Genomic DNA, 17,076 nt, shown 5'->3' with positions numbered 1-17,076 from the left:
CAAAACTGAAGACACAACAGCTCATAACAGCAGCTCACACGACATGGGATGAAAAGAAATTTGTTCTGAGGCTGTCATCTCTTTCCCTCTGGCCATTTTCTCTGCTTTGTGTCATGCTAGGACTTCCCAGGATCATAGGTCATGCCTCTGCTAATAACTTTGATTGCAGCTATGCTTGGTGGGCTCAACCAGAAATCAAGACACTGACACTCTGCAGTGCACAAACATCAAGCGAATGAACAGCCTCTGCCCCAAAGAGACTGTGTCTGTGTACAACGCAAGATACAGCCAGCAGGCACTGGCAGAGGAACAGAAGGAGCCAGTGACACCACAGTGGTTTCAGTACAATCCAACAGTCGGTGCAAGGGCCTTTGGCACAGACATGATGCGAGTCCCATGCAGGCTCACAGGGCACTAACAGACGCTGACCTAACATGAATCGAACCCCCACAACTGCTGCAGCAAAACAGAATGAGAAATTCCAATACATCCTGGTAGACTTCCGCTTGGTCCCAAGGAGACTTGTACAGGAAAAATACTATCACTAGGGACACTGAGGCTTTGAGGCAGAGGCTAACAAGAGAGCTGGCCCAACAGAAAAATGTCCTGATTTGGTGGTTCTTCATATCAGATGCCCTTTACAGCCCTATGGCAATGTGAGAGTCAAGCTGCTCCATCAGCTTCCAGTACAAGAGGCCCTGCAGGGAACAGCCATGGACCTGCAGGCACCAAGAAGTTATTATCACTGGAGAAGGAGGCATCTGACATGACAGTGTGGCAGTTGAATGACCCCCACATCCAACTTCCCTGCTGCTGCCTGCAGACCTCACATCTATCCTGATGAGTCCACTGATCTCGCCCGATGAGCTTCTCTCTGTGGACTAAGACCTCTCCAGTCTGTCCTAGCTTTAAGAAAAGCAAGGCTCTCCTCAGTACTTCCGGGGCCCAGCCATTAAGACACTCCAACATCAGAGCTCTGCTGTGAGGCTCCTGCTCAGAGTGGCACATGGAAATCTCCCACTCTTTGGGTAAAGGCAGAGGAGGAGGCCACCTAAGAAGTCCTGTATCGTAACCTCCTATCAGATATATCCTTGATTATCCTTGGTTTCACCTCTCTCCTCACTGCCGCTCTGCACTGGTGCATACCACATATACCCTCAGACCCTCCTGTAAGAAGAACATTCAGATTCAAGAGGTCTTCAAGGGGCAGCAAAGCTATCTTAGCAACATTCCCACTCCTGCAGGAAGCTGGCAGCAAGAAAAAACTGTCAGTGACTTTCCAGAGAGGAGCTACAGCTCAAAAGAGCTGGCAGACCCCAGGCTCCAGTGTGTTGGTGTCAGCAGAATGGACAGACACCTCTTCATTGCCCCTGATCCCCCTCACCTGCCACCAGCAGGGAAGGATGACCTGCATCCTATGCACAAATATAGCCTGCCCTCAGCAGCAGCAGAACTCACAGTCCTCTGCACAAAAATGCCTTCTCTGTTAGGGGTCTGCTCCTGCTATGCCCTGGTTTCAGTGTTCTGGTGGAGATCAAGCAAGGGATGGAGTGGACACCAAAACTAGTCCTTCATAGAGAAAGGGGTGGGGGTCTCTGGCCCCTTAGCTCTGAACACAAAGAGCAACGGTGGGAAACTGAAGGAAGCTGAAAACCAGCAATTTATCTCAGAGATCAGAACTATTACTGGGCTGAGTAAGTCTATTAAGCAGCCTTGATAAACCCCTCATTTCCCTTTCCCCTTCATTAGGCTTTTTTATATCTGCGCTCCCTCCCTCACCCCACTCCCTGCAAGCTGTCAGGGTAAACGGCAGATTTCTAGTCCCAAAAGTTGTCCTCTGTTTGACAGACTGTTTCTTGTACTGACTGAGCACAGGTTTGTACAGGGACCAGGATGCCCCTCTGTCATTCTCTCCCCACCCCTCCACACCCCCAAACACATACAGAACTCACTGTCACATCCACAGGCACCTGGATACAGGGCTGCTTGCCCCAATGCCACTGACCTTTTTCTTCCGGTCCCGAGAACGGTTCCTGCGCTTACGATTGGATTCTTCCTTCTCCTTCTGCTCCTGCAGAGCCTGAGCCTCAATATCTTTGATTTTCTTCAGCTGCTTAGCTGCTTGAGCCATGGCTGGTCAGACTGCAGTCCCCTCCAGAACTCACACATGCACTTTCTGTGCAGCACCCTCCGATTCCTGGCCAAGGAAGTGTGTTCCCCTCACTCAAATGCTGTCGACCCAGATGACGGTGAAAGCAGTAATGAGAGGAAAATTGAAAGCAGTCAGCAAGCCCCAAAGGACAGCCAATGTCTCCAGGTAGTTGCTAGATGCAGTCTGGGAGACCTTTATAAACTGTTAATAATCCCAAATCCAGCTGTTCCAGAGGTTCTATGCACCATTGCAGCAGCCCCTGATTGCGCTGGCACATCATGCAGAAGCCTTCTTGTGGGACAGGACCCTGGGTTGGTGCTGTGCTCTCTCCCTCCCTGTTTCTCCTGCAGTATGAGAAGAGAGGCAGGCAGTCAGCCACAGGAAGGAAAATAACTCCCAGCAATTAATGCATGATGACAATAGAGAAGCAGTGAAAAAGGAGGCTGATGCATTTCATCCGACTCCTGAGTTCTCTGTAGCAATGCCTGAAGAACAGGAACCTGCATGTATTCAGTCAGGGGCTTTACCACTGCAGTGCTGCTGAGGCAGGCACATATTCCAGTCTCTCCAATTTTCTTCCTCACAGTCAGTCTCAGTGCAGCAGCCGCATCACTCACTCACTCACTCTGGGTTACGATTCCATCTCCTTTCAAGGGGGGCGATTGGGAATAGCTGCATCGGTTAGGAGGCAGGCAGCGTCTCTGCTCAGAAAACAGCCGATACTGCAAAGGATGTGCCAAGTACTGAAGCAAAGTGCAGCTTAGCAGCATCCTTTCCTCCTCGCATCTCTCCACTGACTGAGCAGCAAGAGGAGGGGAGGGATCTTAGCTGTGAACAGCAGACAGAAATGAAAGGTTCAGTCGGCTATTTACACAGCAGCAGCAAAATAAACCCAAGCAACCAGCTCCTGCCCACCCAGGCATCACCAGAGCTCAAATCCTCTCTGAGGATACCTAGGCAAGACTCCCAGAGTCAGCCACTCCTTCTCAACACACAGCCATACATTTCACCTGAAGCTATCTTCCAAAAGCACAAGCAATTCCATTCTGACAGGCCTGGAGAAGTAACTTTGGTTCCTGCACATGATAACAGTATGTGAGGGGGCCAGGATAAAACCGGGGTGAGCTCTTCAGTGTTGACCACACCATCACCTGCAGCAAAGTGTACTTATCTGCTCAGGCACATCTGAGCAGCCCTGCCTTTATCAGCTCAATTTTTGTCCCTCGGAAAAACCATTGCCTAGGTGGAAATCCATGGGCAAAGCACCTATGGGAAAACTATCTGCACACGGGAAAGCTCTGCAAATGCTGCACTTTTCTGGAACCGTCTCCCCAAATTCTAGGCAGCAATGGTCCCTTTGTGTTAAAAGATAACAAAGCAGGGATTAATGTAAATTCCGCAGCAACTACCTGACAATCACAGGTTATTTAGACTGGCAAGAAGCTGAGATGCAAACTTAATTGCACAGACACTGTAGGCCACTTTTCTACTTAAGTTTTCATGTTTTTTTTCCCTTTTGTTTCTTTTCCCTTTGAAGTTCCCCCAGTTGTGTTGCTTCACCCGTAGACCAAGGAGTGTGCTAAAATCAGGAAAAAAGACTGGCATATCATACAGCTTTTAAAGAATATGACGACTAATAATATAGGGAAGGTCCTGACAAAATATGAAGAATAAGAAATTATAAAATTTTACAGTGTGTTTTTTAGTACACCTTCAGTTTTGTGTATTTTACCCACATAGATAAGTATTCAAGTCTAGATAGAGCTGCACATCTTTATATAGCAGTGTGTTGTGAATGCCCACAAAAAAAGAATTTACAAAATTAAATAGAAGCTGCAGAATTAAAATGCTCCACAGACAAAAGGCGTTGGGAGTGCAACTGGACTATGACCCTAACTGAGCCTCATTCACAGGAGCACTTTGCAGGCCATATGAAGCTGAGGCCAAACAAAAAACATTGCCTTTGGTCAACAGCAGGCACACAGGAGATAGCTGTCACAATTAACCACAACACACTGGGAGTGCCTCACTTCTGCATGTTGGACTTCGCATCCTAACTCAGCTCTCTGCCAGTTTGCAATTCTTTCTGTGAAATTTCCTAGTTTTTCAACACAGGGAATAACACCAAGTTCTGCTACATGCAACAGCCTCGTTTTCAAGCAGCTCTACTCATCCAGTCTGGGCACCAACCGCTCAGTGCCAGGGGCCACCCTGAGCTCTTTGTATGACCAGCAAGGACGTCTCAGCCTTCGTTCGACTCCTGCCTTCCAGGTTCCAAGCTGAAGCAGGGTCAGACTTCAGAATCCAGCCCCTCTCCGTGCCACGGCCTGCACACTGACACCCAAGGGATGGCTGTGCTGCGCTCCAGGCTTTGGCACAGGCATTCCCTTTTTTCCCTGATGTCAAGAAAGCGCGCTGCAGACGCTGCTCCATGGCATCAGACAGTAGGAACACCCACCCCCTGCCTGTCTGCGGCAGGACACGGCCTCCTCCTACACACAGATCCCACCTCTTAACTCCTTACAAGCCAGAGCAGAGTGAGCACAAGGCAGGAGCAGGCAAATAACCCGGAACTGATGAATGAGATACTGAGGCAAGTCAGGCTTTGCATGCCCACCGCTTTGAAGGACACAGTGGGTATGCAGTGGAGGTGCCTCTTGGTTGCTAAAAGCAAAATTCCTAAGTTTCCTCTGGGAACAAGGAGCAGAACCCACCAGCTCTGGGTACCACAACCAGTTTGTTGAGCCTAGGAGTCTCTTGGAAAGCTTTTCATTTTGCCACTGCTGTTTTTAACCTGGTAACCTATTTGCTGGCTTGTGCATCAGGCACCGTGTTCTTTCTTTTTCCGCACAGTGAGAAACGTGTGAAGGGGAATGTGTGAGACCTCAGCTATCTATTTCTCTTTTCCTATTCCAGGCAGCTTTATGCAGCGTTACCAGATGCTCCAAACAAAGGACTGAAAAAAAAGCAGCAGCATTAACGAACAGAGATATTTAATAAATTCAGAGGGTAGCATTGTAAAAGCCATCTAAGAGAGAAGTTACTCACAAAACAGGCTTGGGCAACAGGTAATTAACTTGATTTTAACTATTACAAGTTAAAATCACAGCTCAGAACTTACTAGGGCTCAGAAGAACTCAGAGTTCTGCAAGTGCTTTGAGTGACCACAAGGGAGACACTTTTCAGAGAAGGTGCAAGTCTCATTTGCATGGGTGTAATTAGCTGCCAAATAGCCTGTTGTGGGCAGGCTATTCTGCACGTGCAGACTCTATTTACTAGCTGAGTGGCCATTGTTGGGGTCTGGATATGCTGAGGCATAGCTAGCCTAATGATCTTCCCCTTTGCCTGAAGGCTTGTACCTGATGAAGCCTCCAGACACTTGCATGCTTGGTTGCCATTCTGTTTAATGCACAATGAAGCACTCATTCGAACAAAAATAATGAAAATATTCTAATGATTCTACAAAGAAGCACAAACTGCATGTAGAGAGGCTGAAAGGAATCTCCCATGTACTAGTAGGCAGATAGTTCAGGAGGCAGCTCTGCCCATCACCACAGAATTGCATTAGGCTTGTCTGCCCTTTGCTTTAGGTGACCCCAGTGGAGCAGGGGTTGGAGCAAATGACTGCCAGATATTCTTCCAACCTCACTCATTCTGCAGTTCGGTGATACATGAAGGGACTGCGCATGCTAGCAGAAAAACTCTAGACTGGAAGAAAGGCAATAATGGAGCACAGAAAACTGTGACTGATACAGAGAACACACAAAGTGAAAAAAAATCATTATTTTACACACACACAAAAATCAGAGACAGCATATTTAAAATAACAAAAAAACCCCACCCCTCCATAATCTTTCTACTCAACATAAAAATGAAATGTAGAATCCACTGCTATGGAATGCTGTGAAAACATATGTGGGTTAGACAAATTTGGGGAGGATAGGTCCATCACAGGCTATTAAACATGATGGAACTACAAAGAAAGACTGATAGAATTGGGTTTGTTCAGCCTAGAAAGGAGAAGGTTCAGGGTGACCCAGCTGTAGCCTTCCAGTATCTGAAGGGAGCCTACAAGAAAGATGGAGGACACTTTACAAGAGCAGGTAGTGACAGGACAAGGGGGAATGGCTTCACACTGACAGAGAATAGGTTTAAATCACATATGAGAATAAAATTCTTTCCTTTGCGAGTGGTGAGGTACTGGCACAGGCTGCCCAGAGAATTCCTGGTTGACCCATCCCTGGAAGTGTTCAAGGCCAGGCTGGATGGAGCTCACCTGGCTTAGTGAAAGATGTCCCTCTGTGCAGTAGGGGGTTGGAATTGGATGATCTTTAAGGCTCCTTTCAACCCAAATTATTCTATGATTCTACAATTTGGGTCCAGTCTCCTTTTCTAGAGGCCCTTAAAGCACAGAGTCATTAGAATGCTGGAAATGGATGTTCAAGGGAAGATGAGATGCAGAGAACTTTTCAAAATACTGTTCCTGGCCATAGCATTGATCCTAAACCTCTTTCCATGTCTTCCCATGCATTACTGCATAACTTTTCATGACTGTACAACCACTAAACACATGAATTGCAAAATACCACTAAGTCCCTGCCTGTCCACAAAGCAGAGCAGAGAATTAGGTAGCAAGACTTCAGATAGTCCTAGGTTCAGACACCATCTGTATATCAGAGGGATTATTGAGCTAATGCCCTTCAGGTATAGCCTGAAAGACACCAAAAGCATCATCTGCCATCCCCAGAAAAGGAAGGTACACTTGAGTAGATGAATCGCTTTTACCAGTGCAGTTGAGAGAGATACTTGTGCTTTTCTAGGACTAGAAATACTTCCCTGTTCAAACTCATTTTCCTTATCACCTTACCCAGAGCAATACTGTATTCTTCAGACCCTGACTATAACACAGTTATCTGCAGCTGTACATAAGCTGTCAGGGCTTCCAGACAGTGCTACCTCATAACATCACAGTTCCCTTTCTGTCTTCCTTCTGCACCAACATTTGCTACTTGGACTTGCTGAGCCCTGTGCAGAATTTGTGATGAAGGTTCTTGTGGGCAGCAATCAGGTTTCCAAGCAGATCAAAGTGCCTGTCTCACAGCTGGATAGACAGAGAGATGATCAAACGTGTCTGCAATGGCCTCTAAAGACACCATTTTTTTCAGTGCTTTCCTTTGTCCCAGCCTTTCAACCATCACCTGCTGACCCCTTGCTGTACATACCCAGGCAATTCTGATCACTTTCTGTGGACCAGCTTCTGTGATTTGCTTTGGTCTCAAGAGCATGCTCACTAACACAATGCAAAGGAGGACAAGGACACTCCTAAAGTAACTGCAGTCTTGCCTACTTCAGACTGCAGAAGATTTTTATCAGAAGGGAACACACAGCAACTTGAACCTGCTCCCCTGGAGAATAGCTCCTCCCAGTAGGACTGACTGAAGCCCTGGTCCAGGAAATCTGCTGACCAGTAGCAATTCAGTTCTTCCTATGTGACACCCTTTTTCCTTTCCCCCAAGATACCAGGGAGAATTTCATCCCCACCAAACTATAGGGTCAGAGCTGTTGTCTTGGTACCTCCCTAGCTGCTAGCCTTTGAACTGATGCTTGGCTCCCTGTTTGTGGGAAGTAGCATGCCAACTGATTGGTCTTTGGCATAAGTAGTGCTTGGTTTTCAAACATCTGGCTTGAATTTTGACAGCATGATTTAAAAGTCAAGTTAACTGGAATTAGGTGCCTCTGCCATAACACATAAGATTGTCCTGAGCAGGGGCTTACGCTTAGGATGTCCTCAGTTAGCAAGCATTTGGCCTATGACTGATACCAAGCTTCTATGTGCTGTCAGTGTATGGTTGGTAAAAACGGACCCCAGAGATCTACTCCACATAAACAAAAGCTCATTGTCTTCACCATCCATGCAGGACTCAGGACAGGAGAAATGGGAAATGGACTTAGTAATTTCACTTTACTCACCAACAGTTTATTGTCCAACAGTGGTTTTTATCTTATTTGGAGAAGTTGTTTGGGAACTGCAGATGATCTCTTATTGCTGCTTGTTCCTATTGCATAAAATAGGGCAACAGAGGATGACTAAGTTTCAGTAAACAGACTTTCTCCTTTAGCTGAAAGGTACTCTATGCATATATTAGCCAACACGTTAGTAAAAATTTTTCAAGAACCTTATTTAATTATTTGTCACACAGCACCATATTTATCACTTTTTTCTTGCAAACAGATTATTTGTACTATGATAACTCTGCTACCTCAATTATATACTGGGATTCTACTAGGTGATAAATGACAAACATACTGACAATAGTGACTATCTAGAGTTCACAGGGCAAAGTATTTGGCAAGGGAGAACAAACAACTACTGACAGAGGAACCCTTCGGAAAATTATGACACAAAATGAACAAGGTCATTATGTGCCAGTTTCACATACAGAGCTGTCCAACAGAATAGAACCTCCGATAAGGAAGGACGCATGGAAGAAAATTCCTGACTCTCTGCAAGGTCCTGCAGCTGTTTCAAGAGATTAAGCATGTAGCTGGAGTCCAATCTTGCTCTAGGTGAAAAACAGGGTTTGGTGAAGTGGCTGAGATTCTCTGTATTTGGGGCAAAAGAATTTTACATTCAAAGCTCCACTTCAGGCATCTATTTTTAGGTAAATTATTCTGGCTGACAAGCTGTGAAGATAAAAGATGTTGCAGGCCTCACCTCAGCTGCTGTAAACCTGGTCTACCTCAGTCAATCTGCATTCCTCTATTACTTGCAGAGATTTTGCAGAGATTGGATCTCAGCAAGGAGCTCTTCCCCTGAGCTGGGAACCTAATTAAGATGGTTATGTTCTTTTCAGCTTCTTCCGAATGATCTCACTGACAAGCTTTCAGAACTGCCGGAACCCTTAAAGATTATTCTCCTTTCAATTAGTGTCTTTCAAGAACCACAACTCTAGTCTCCCAGACAGTAGTTGGTTGCTCTTGGTCACATTCAAACTCCTCCCTGAATACTGAGAGCTGCTAGCAGACATTTTGGTTCACCTATCAACTAATTTAGAGTGAACCTGACAGTGCTGAACAGAGCAACTCTCCCCATGTCCACAGTATCATACCTGGCCGCAGTGATGCAGAACTCGCTCAAACAGCTGTTCACACCATGCTCTGTGGTACCAAAGGTTCTTGCTCTTCAAGACAGGCAGATTTCAAACCTGTTTTGGCTTGGCAACTCTCTAGAAAGAAGAAAAAAACCAACACAAACCCACCCAACAAAACCCCCCTTTCCCATTTAGTCATTCCCTAATGGTAGGATTTGATAGTTTATTTGACAAGATTCTAAAAAAGAGGTCACCTTGTTCATGGCTGCCAAGTGTGGCTGTCATCAAGTTAACCCGAACAAACCGAGGCTAGGTTTTTCACTGTTTTTTTTTGATCAACAATCAGTTAACAGTGCATCCTATTTGAACAAATAATGTTTGTTATAAACAGCTTGCTTTCTTGAAGACCTTGTGACAGCACGTCTGTGGAAAAGCCTTTGCAAGGTTCTTGTGGCCACTGGGTCTTTGTAAGGCTTGGCCCAGCCCTCGAACCACAGGAGGCTGAGGCAGTGGTTCTTGTCCCGAGGCTTACCATGCTTGTCACGGGGAAGTCTCTGGCATCGATCACACACACGCTGGAACTGTGCCTCCCTCTAGCGTTGTCACAGCTCTGAGCTTATGGAGAACTGTGCAGCGACAGAGCGGAGTGGCACCACAATGATCCAACTGTGCCTTAAAGCCACAGGGGAAACCCAAGCTAGGTAAAATGTGTCGTCGTCTAGTTCTCCCTTTCGAGGTTCTCATTACAGATGAGAGAGCAGCTGAAGGCGGTGGGGGAAACTTAAAATACACATTGCCAGTATTAAAGGGCACAAGTCAAAATTACAAACTGAAGCTGACAAAAACCAGAACCACACTTGGTTTTGGGCAGTCCTGGCAGAGGAATTTATAGGTGGTGATTTCTGGAGAAGCTTCACATTTGTTCTTAATATTTCTCTAATTAGAAACTGTAGATAAAACACACGTGAACAAGAGATCTCATAAGTGAATTCCAAGTATCACTTCTCCTTCAGGTCAAAAGGCCTACAGAGAATCACATTCTCAGGACCAAGCATCAGGGACACCATTCACCACTCAAATGGAAGAAAAGAAATCTACACGCACAACTGACATCCAAAATGGCTCAACATAATTTATTTTTTTATGTTAAAATGTACAGAGTTCTTTTGAAAGTACTTGCTAGAAAGGGGAAAAAAAAGTGATATTACATACAAGGAGAGGAAGGGAGACCATCCAGCCAGGAGCGTATGACATGGAGAATTACAAAGGCATCTAGGCACCCCCTTCCCCTTAGCTTACAAGTCACCATGAACAAAGTACAAAGAGGTTACAAAACAGGAAAAGCAAATATAAACAGACAGGAATAGACTCAGCTTCATTTGTACATGCGGCTTTTAGAGGCATCTGGAGCTCCTATTCACACACTCTAGAGATCTCTTTAAAGAGAATTTTATCTTTCTTAAAATAGTTTTTAATATTCTACAACAAAGATAAAAAATTTTAAAGATGGAATGAAATGAAAAAGCTCTTATTTTTAAAAGGCATCAAAGTCACTAACAGTGAGAATTTTTTTTTAATTTCTTTTAGAAGATTACCCAAGTTATCTTGCTAAAAATACATATTTTTTTTTTAAACAGAAGTGAAAAAATGGTAGGTACCAATATTACTGCGTTGGATAATTTCTTTTTATATATAGAAAAGAACTTTTTTTTTCTACAATAGTTCTACAGTCACAAAGGCTTGTGGAAAAGGGAGCTGCCCAATTGATAAAAAAACCCATACAAAACCAAACCAAACATAAAGGCAAACAAACTAAATTCATGGCCCTCGTTTTAACAGCTTCTCCTCCTGTCTCAGACCCACCCCCACCCCCAGGAAGCAGCGACACAGCTGAAGATCTAGGAAGAGAGGGCAGCACAGTGCGCTTTCTACATGGGTTATTCGGAACTGGAATAGTATATACAGAGAAATGGGGTCCTACACAGCCTTGTACATGCTCAAAACAAAACAGAAATAAAAAGTGGAAGTCCTTTGAATTCTGCCTTTTATGGTTAGCAGTTACTGAAGGAAAGTCCATTCTAGTGCATCTGAAGAAACCCCAACTTTTAGATTCTTTTGGTTTAAAAACAAAAGGAATTAGTTTTATTAATGTGTCTGTATTTCTACTTCATATACAATTAAAAAAACCCCAAACCTTTACATAAAAGGGTTGTCCCTTTTTGTATTGGGTGACATGCCAGCAGTGTAGCCAAAATTAATGTAAATTGGATTTTGCAGTAATAAACAGCAAAATCCTGCCACCTAGATTCTGCTAGGGCACTGGGACGGTTTCACTGCTGTAAAAGAGGCCAATTCCCTTCTTTTCCCACACTAGATCAAATCTGGGGCTACTCCTATAAAATGGATATCAAACGCAGTAAGAGAATCAGGAAAAACATCACTGACTCCCCAAGAAAGCGGCACATTCAGCAACTTCCTACCCCAGAGCAGGAATGGAAGAGTGACAAGGACACCACAGGGTTCTCATCCCAGTCACCAAATGCACACTTTTCCCAAGCCAAGGGATTAACTGGAAACAGCTGCTTCTGAGCTCAGTCTGACTCAAAGGCTCAGAACCAAAACCCTCAGCATTTTCAAGTACGTACTAAAGCAGTATGGGATCTCAGCTGTGGCTGACTCGCAGGTCACCAGAAGAGCCTGTAACCATTTTGTTGTCCTAACAGACCATTACCCACCCTGTCCTCTTCACGACTGCAGAAGGGATACAAAACAAGTTCACTCTTGAGATGCTTCCAGCAGTTCAGTGACAGAACATGTGCATGCATGCACACGTGTGTTCACGTGCATGTCTGGGTAAATGGGATCATTTTAAAGTTACATTATATTTTCAGCATAAAACATACAATTTCAATTAACGCATCTACAAAAACACCAATGTGAATAGTTTATTGTTTACACCTAACTCCAAATTTTACTGAGGGTGAGGGAGTCAGGGAAAATGAAAGATTAAAAATTTTTCCTGACTTGCAGAAATAAAGATCTTCATTTATCCTCTGTGTCCCCTTCCAAATCTCCCAATAAGTGCCTCCTGCTAGAAGTACGAAATGTTAGGTGGGGTTTAGAGGGAAGGGTTGTTATTCTTTGAGATGTCAAACATTTTACATTGCTGCAGCACTAGAAACTGCATACAGAGGGGCACAGGGGAGGGAAAAGGACATACATTAAAAAAAAAAATTAGGAAGATGATTTCACGTTACACGTACTCTGTCCACTTTGTCAGCAAAGTAAGGCTCTTTTTAAATTATGAAAAGATTTTTGTGCATGTTTCCCCTCTAAAAAACATCTGTAAGTGATTTCAGCTGTAAAATGTTTGACGACTGTGAAGAAAAGAAAAACAAACAAACAAAAAATCAAAAAAATAAAGACAAGGTTCCCTAAAAAATAAAATAAACCAAAGAAAGTTCCTCTAAATCTACAGCAATATTTTAACTGGAAAAAGGTCCATTTTCTCTGGTTCGTCAGTATAAAAGGTTCCTTTATTTATATTTATTTCAGTTTTTAGGATGCAAGTTGATTTTGCTCATCTTCTCATGTATGGTCCATTGAGAGATTGCTTGGGCACCCCAGCAGCATTCATGTAGCTGTGATGGGAGGGGCCAGTGTACATCATGTTTCCATGAGGATTTGGCTGCATAGGCTGCTGGGTATAGGCCTGGCTCCCCATCATTCCCATCTGCATCTGCATAGGATACTGTGCTGTCTGGTTCATGTAGGCAGGGTTACTATGGTAACTGCTGTTCATCATGGGCTGCGTCATTCTGTAGCTGTTCATGGCATTCAGGGTGTTCATATTCATGGAGTTCACGTTGTATGGGGTGGTTGGCATCAGGTTGACTCCCATGTTCATGCCCCGCTGCACAGCCAAGGTCCGAGGCCCGGCCTGCATGGCAACGGCAGGGGGGCTGCGGCCATACAGCTGCTGCTGGTGTGCGGTTGCCGAGGGCAGGGGGGCTGATTTGGAGCGGATGGAAATGTGCCCCTTGACTGGCATCTGTCCCTGCAGCCTCTGGGTATGGGGAATACCAATATTGGTAGCAGACATATTACACTGAAGCAGAGGTGATGTGAGGTTCATGGTGGTGGATGCCAGGTTTGGTGGGGGTGTCATAGTGGCTTGTGCTTGTGGGGTGCCTGCCAGGGGGTGGGATGGAGCCAGCTGAGCCAGCCCTGTGTTGGAGAGAGAAACGCTGGTTGCATAGGAAGTCACAGCAGGAGAATGGCTATAAGGCATGGCATGAGGATCCATAATGGTGTTTGTCAGCTGCTGCAACTTGGCTAAACTGAATGTGGCTGATGGTTGTGAATAGCTCCCAGCACCAAAATCCCCTGGAATCCTCTCATAGATACTAATGTTACCAGTACTGCCTGATTCAGGTATTTCCATGATCATAGGTGCTGGGGTGAAGCTGTTGTTCATGCTACACTGAGATAACGGAGGCTGCTGCTGGGGTGGAGGTGGGGGCTGTGGCTGCTGGGACTGAGGCTGCTGCTGTTGCGGCTGTGTTGTTGGTTGCTGGTTACTTGGGGGCCTTTCTACTACACAGCTCTGAGGTGACTTGATATTACAGTTTGCTGCAGGCTGGACACTATTTTGCTGCATCATGCTGCAACTGCTGCCAATGTTTGCCATTTGCTGAGTGACAACACAACTGTTCTGAGTGAGGCTGCTAGAAGAAGACAGTCCTCCATATGAACAGCTGCTCTGGGAAGAGTTATTTCCACATATGCTGCCTCCCATAGTGGAGTCATAGCTGCTGGGGTTTTCATAATTCTCTGTAGTGCTCTCAATGCTGCCAAGGTCACTGAAGCCACTATCCACCACCTGCTGAGAGTGGTCCGATACTGAAGGCACATCCATCATGGGGCTGGTCTCCATGTTCTGCATAGAGGGTGCGGACAGGGATCCTTGTTCAGGACTTATCTGTGTGTAACTGCTCTCCAGAGCAGGCACATTTGGGCTGCTGACAGAACGCACAGACTGGCTGGGGTGGGACTGAACAGAGGATATTGGACTGTTGTGTTCTGAGGCCTGGCAATCTTCAACCATTGACATCTGAGGATCCTCCTCAGTCTGGGTGTAACTCTGCAAAGTCTGACAAGCTGCAAGAGTTTCTTCACAGTCCTGGTAAGCTACATCATGCTCATTGCTTTCCTCCTGTGTCAAGGACTGGACTGCTTGAACAGTTTCAAGATCTAGTTCACTATGAGGAATCTCTTCCTCTTCTTTTAATTCAATTAACCCCTCTTTATTAGTTTGCTCTTCTTCGTGATCATCTTCAGACCCGGGGACATGCTCTGAGCCCACTGATGTCTCATGGGAAGCCTGCTCTTCCTCAGAATCTGCCTCTGCTTCATCTTTTTCTTTTGCATCTTCTCTACTGCTTGGCATGCTTGCTTCTAAAAAACATTCTTGTACCTGAGGCTCCTCCTTCACCCCTTCCCTAACAGGCTGCTCCTCCAATTCTTTTTTCTTCAGAGACTCCGGATGACTGTCATCTTCATCATCGGCATCATGATCTTCATTTTGATTTGTCACTACTGCAACTTCTTCTTCTTCCTCATGGTCATGCTCAGGTTCGTCTAATTCTTGCTGCTCTTCTTCTGATTGCCTCTGCTCTTCTAAAATCCGTGGCTTCTCCTCTACTTCCTCTTCTATCTCAGGCTCTTTTACTTCTGGCACTGGACTGCTGTTGCTGTCCACAGGAGAAACTGCTCTTACTTCACTGCTGGCAATATCTTCCTCTTCTCCCTCTCCTACCTCTTCTGCCTCCATATTCACACCTTCCTCTTTCCTTTCTTCAGTGAGAGGCAGGTCTTTCTGCTCAACACATTCTTCTTTATCTGAAATTTTGGGCTTACGCCCTGATTTTGAATTAGCTACTGCTTCATCAACTATTTCATCCTGAACTGATGGTGGCACCTCTTCCCGGTTCAGTTTAAAACCTGGCTTTCGACCAGGTCTTTTCTTCCAGTGGACCGGTTTTCGGCTTTTCCCTTTTGGCCATCCCTTCTTCTTTTTCATGGGTGTGGAAGTATCTGGCTCAAGTGAAGAATCCTTTGCTTCACTATTCCTCAGCACAGATAATGGTTTCAAGGGTGGGTTACCTGAAAATACAAATTGAAAGACACTGTTCAAACATTTTCATTTGACCTGAGCATTCATGGAAGCCTTCCCAAGCATGCCCAGCATGTTTATCAACTTCAGCATTAGCTTAGAAATTTATTAGCTTGGGATTTACTTATTAGCTTAGAAATATTAGCTTAGAAGGACTAAGGTCTACTCATTAGCAGCATGTTGCGCATTACAGTTTCAAAGAACATCAATGCTTTCAAGATTTTCCATGTTCAAAGCTCTGAGTCTTTAAGACAACATTCAAATTAAGCTCTAAGCAATATAATAAAGTTCTGAAAATACAAATTTTATTTATGAAATATGCTCACAAGTTAAAGTGTTGCAGCCTAGGGGAACACATGAAGTTGCAAAAAAAAGCATGTTTCCATTTAGATCTGTGCATCTGCTTAAGGAAATGTTTTCACTTTTTTTCACAGCCTTATGCTTTTTAATGCCAATAGAAATACACAGATGCCTGGATTAGCCTAGTAATTTTTTTTAATTGAAGAAATCATTAACAGAAATCTGGATTTCCCTTTCATCTTTTATTTGATGAAGCAAGATTTGCATTTCAATGATTTTCCAAACACTCAAATAGGTTCAGAGCTTATACAGCCAGAAAGGAATGTGATAGCTTACTGAGAACTTACTGAATAGTGTAAGGCATTGTCTGAATTAATTTTGGTTTGAACCTGTTAATTAATACAGTCAGTGACATTTTATACAACTGTATAACGCTGAGTTACTCTTGCCCTTTGCTCAGACAGGAATTTACTTTAAATACCTCCCTCCAATGATAAGCATTCTGAAAAAAATCTGGGTATTAAAAAGTGAATACTGAATTCAAAATTCAGCAACTCCTTATACCATCAAAAAATAAATATTTGAATGTGAATAAAGAAAATAAAGGATCTGCCACTGTCAGGCCGCATATTGTTGTACAGGAAGAAGGTAGCATTATTTTCATAGTATTTATTAAAGCATTAACATTTAAACCCTTAAAAATAAACCCCAACTCTTAGAAATACTCATCACTATTTCTCTTCGCTGTCTTTCACACTTCATATCTACTACAGAGGATTAGATTTACCACATTCATAGCAAAACTTACATATAGAACTAAGAAAAGTAAAAAAATACAACTCAGCCGTTACCAAGCTTCATGTTTCCCTACACAACACTATGCACATTGCACATTTGGTAGAATATAAATAAACAAACTGCGCTGTTGACACCACAAAACACCTTCTTACCTTCCACAATGCCTAACCCTTACTAAAAGAACTGGCCTCAAATTACCACCCTACACTATCCATTCTCACTGCTGCTGTGACAGAAATCAGAACAAATCCAAATACCCATTTAAGAAACTGCAGTGTTGCATGTCAGGGAAAAATCTTAGAACACTTGCAGTGTCTTGCCTCAGCTAGAGATTACGTTCTCAGTGGAAAAATCTGGCCCCTAGTCAGAAAGTTAAAAAAAGAAAAAAAAATTCACTGGCAGGTTTCTGTAGTGATGGGAAAACCTCTAAAAAAATCTATGCTTCCTATAAACATTCCTATTTCATAGTTGTGATTAAAATAGTCTAAATCTGAACCATCTGTTAATGGCTGCAACACTGTATTTTTGAATTGTCATAAGGCAGTGCTGTCCCACTCACC

The 17,076-nt window shown here is 44.2% G+C and overlaps 2 protein-coding genes across 5 annotated transcripts in view; both read right to left on the bottom strand.

Moving 5' to 3' along the window:
• The window catches only part of ANK1 (ankyrin 1), a 55,756-nt gene extending 52,807 nt beyond the window's left edge, over positions 1-2,949 (bottom strand). For both annotated transcript variants that reach the window (XM_085080704.1, XM_085080706.1), the window contains exon 1: positions 2,006-2,949. In XM_085080704.1, coding sequence (XP_084936830.1) covers positions 2,006-2,131 — 126 coding nt within the window. In that variant the 5' untranslated portion in view covers positions 2,132-2,949. The remainder of the gene's footprint in view (positions 1-2,005) is intronic.
• A 7,401-nt stretch (positions 2,950-10,350) lies between these two features.
• KAT6A (lysine acetyltransferase 6A) overlaps positions 10,351-17,076 on the bottom strand; it is a 35,750-nt gene continuing 29,024 nt past the window's right edge. For all 3 annotated transcript variants that reach the window (XM_085080718.1, XM_085080720.1, XM_085080721.1), the window contains exon 18: positions 10,351-15,408. In XM_085080718.1, coding sequence (XP_084936844.1) covers positions 12,824-15,408 — 2,585 coding nt within the window. In that variant the 3' untranslated portion in view covers positions 10,351-12,823. The remainder of the gene's footprint in view (positions 15,409-17,076) is intronic.

Source organism: Lichenostomus cassidix, chromosome 22 (genome assembly GCF_008360975.1).
Source record: "Lichenostomus cassidix isolate B80296 chromosome 22, HeHo_3.0, whole genome shotgun sequence".
Lineage (NCBI taxonomy): Eukaryota > Metazoa > Chordata > Aves > Passeriformes > Meliphagidae > Lichenostomus > Lichenostomus cassidix.
This window is presented reverse-complemented; position numbering and strand designations above follow the sequence as displayed.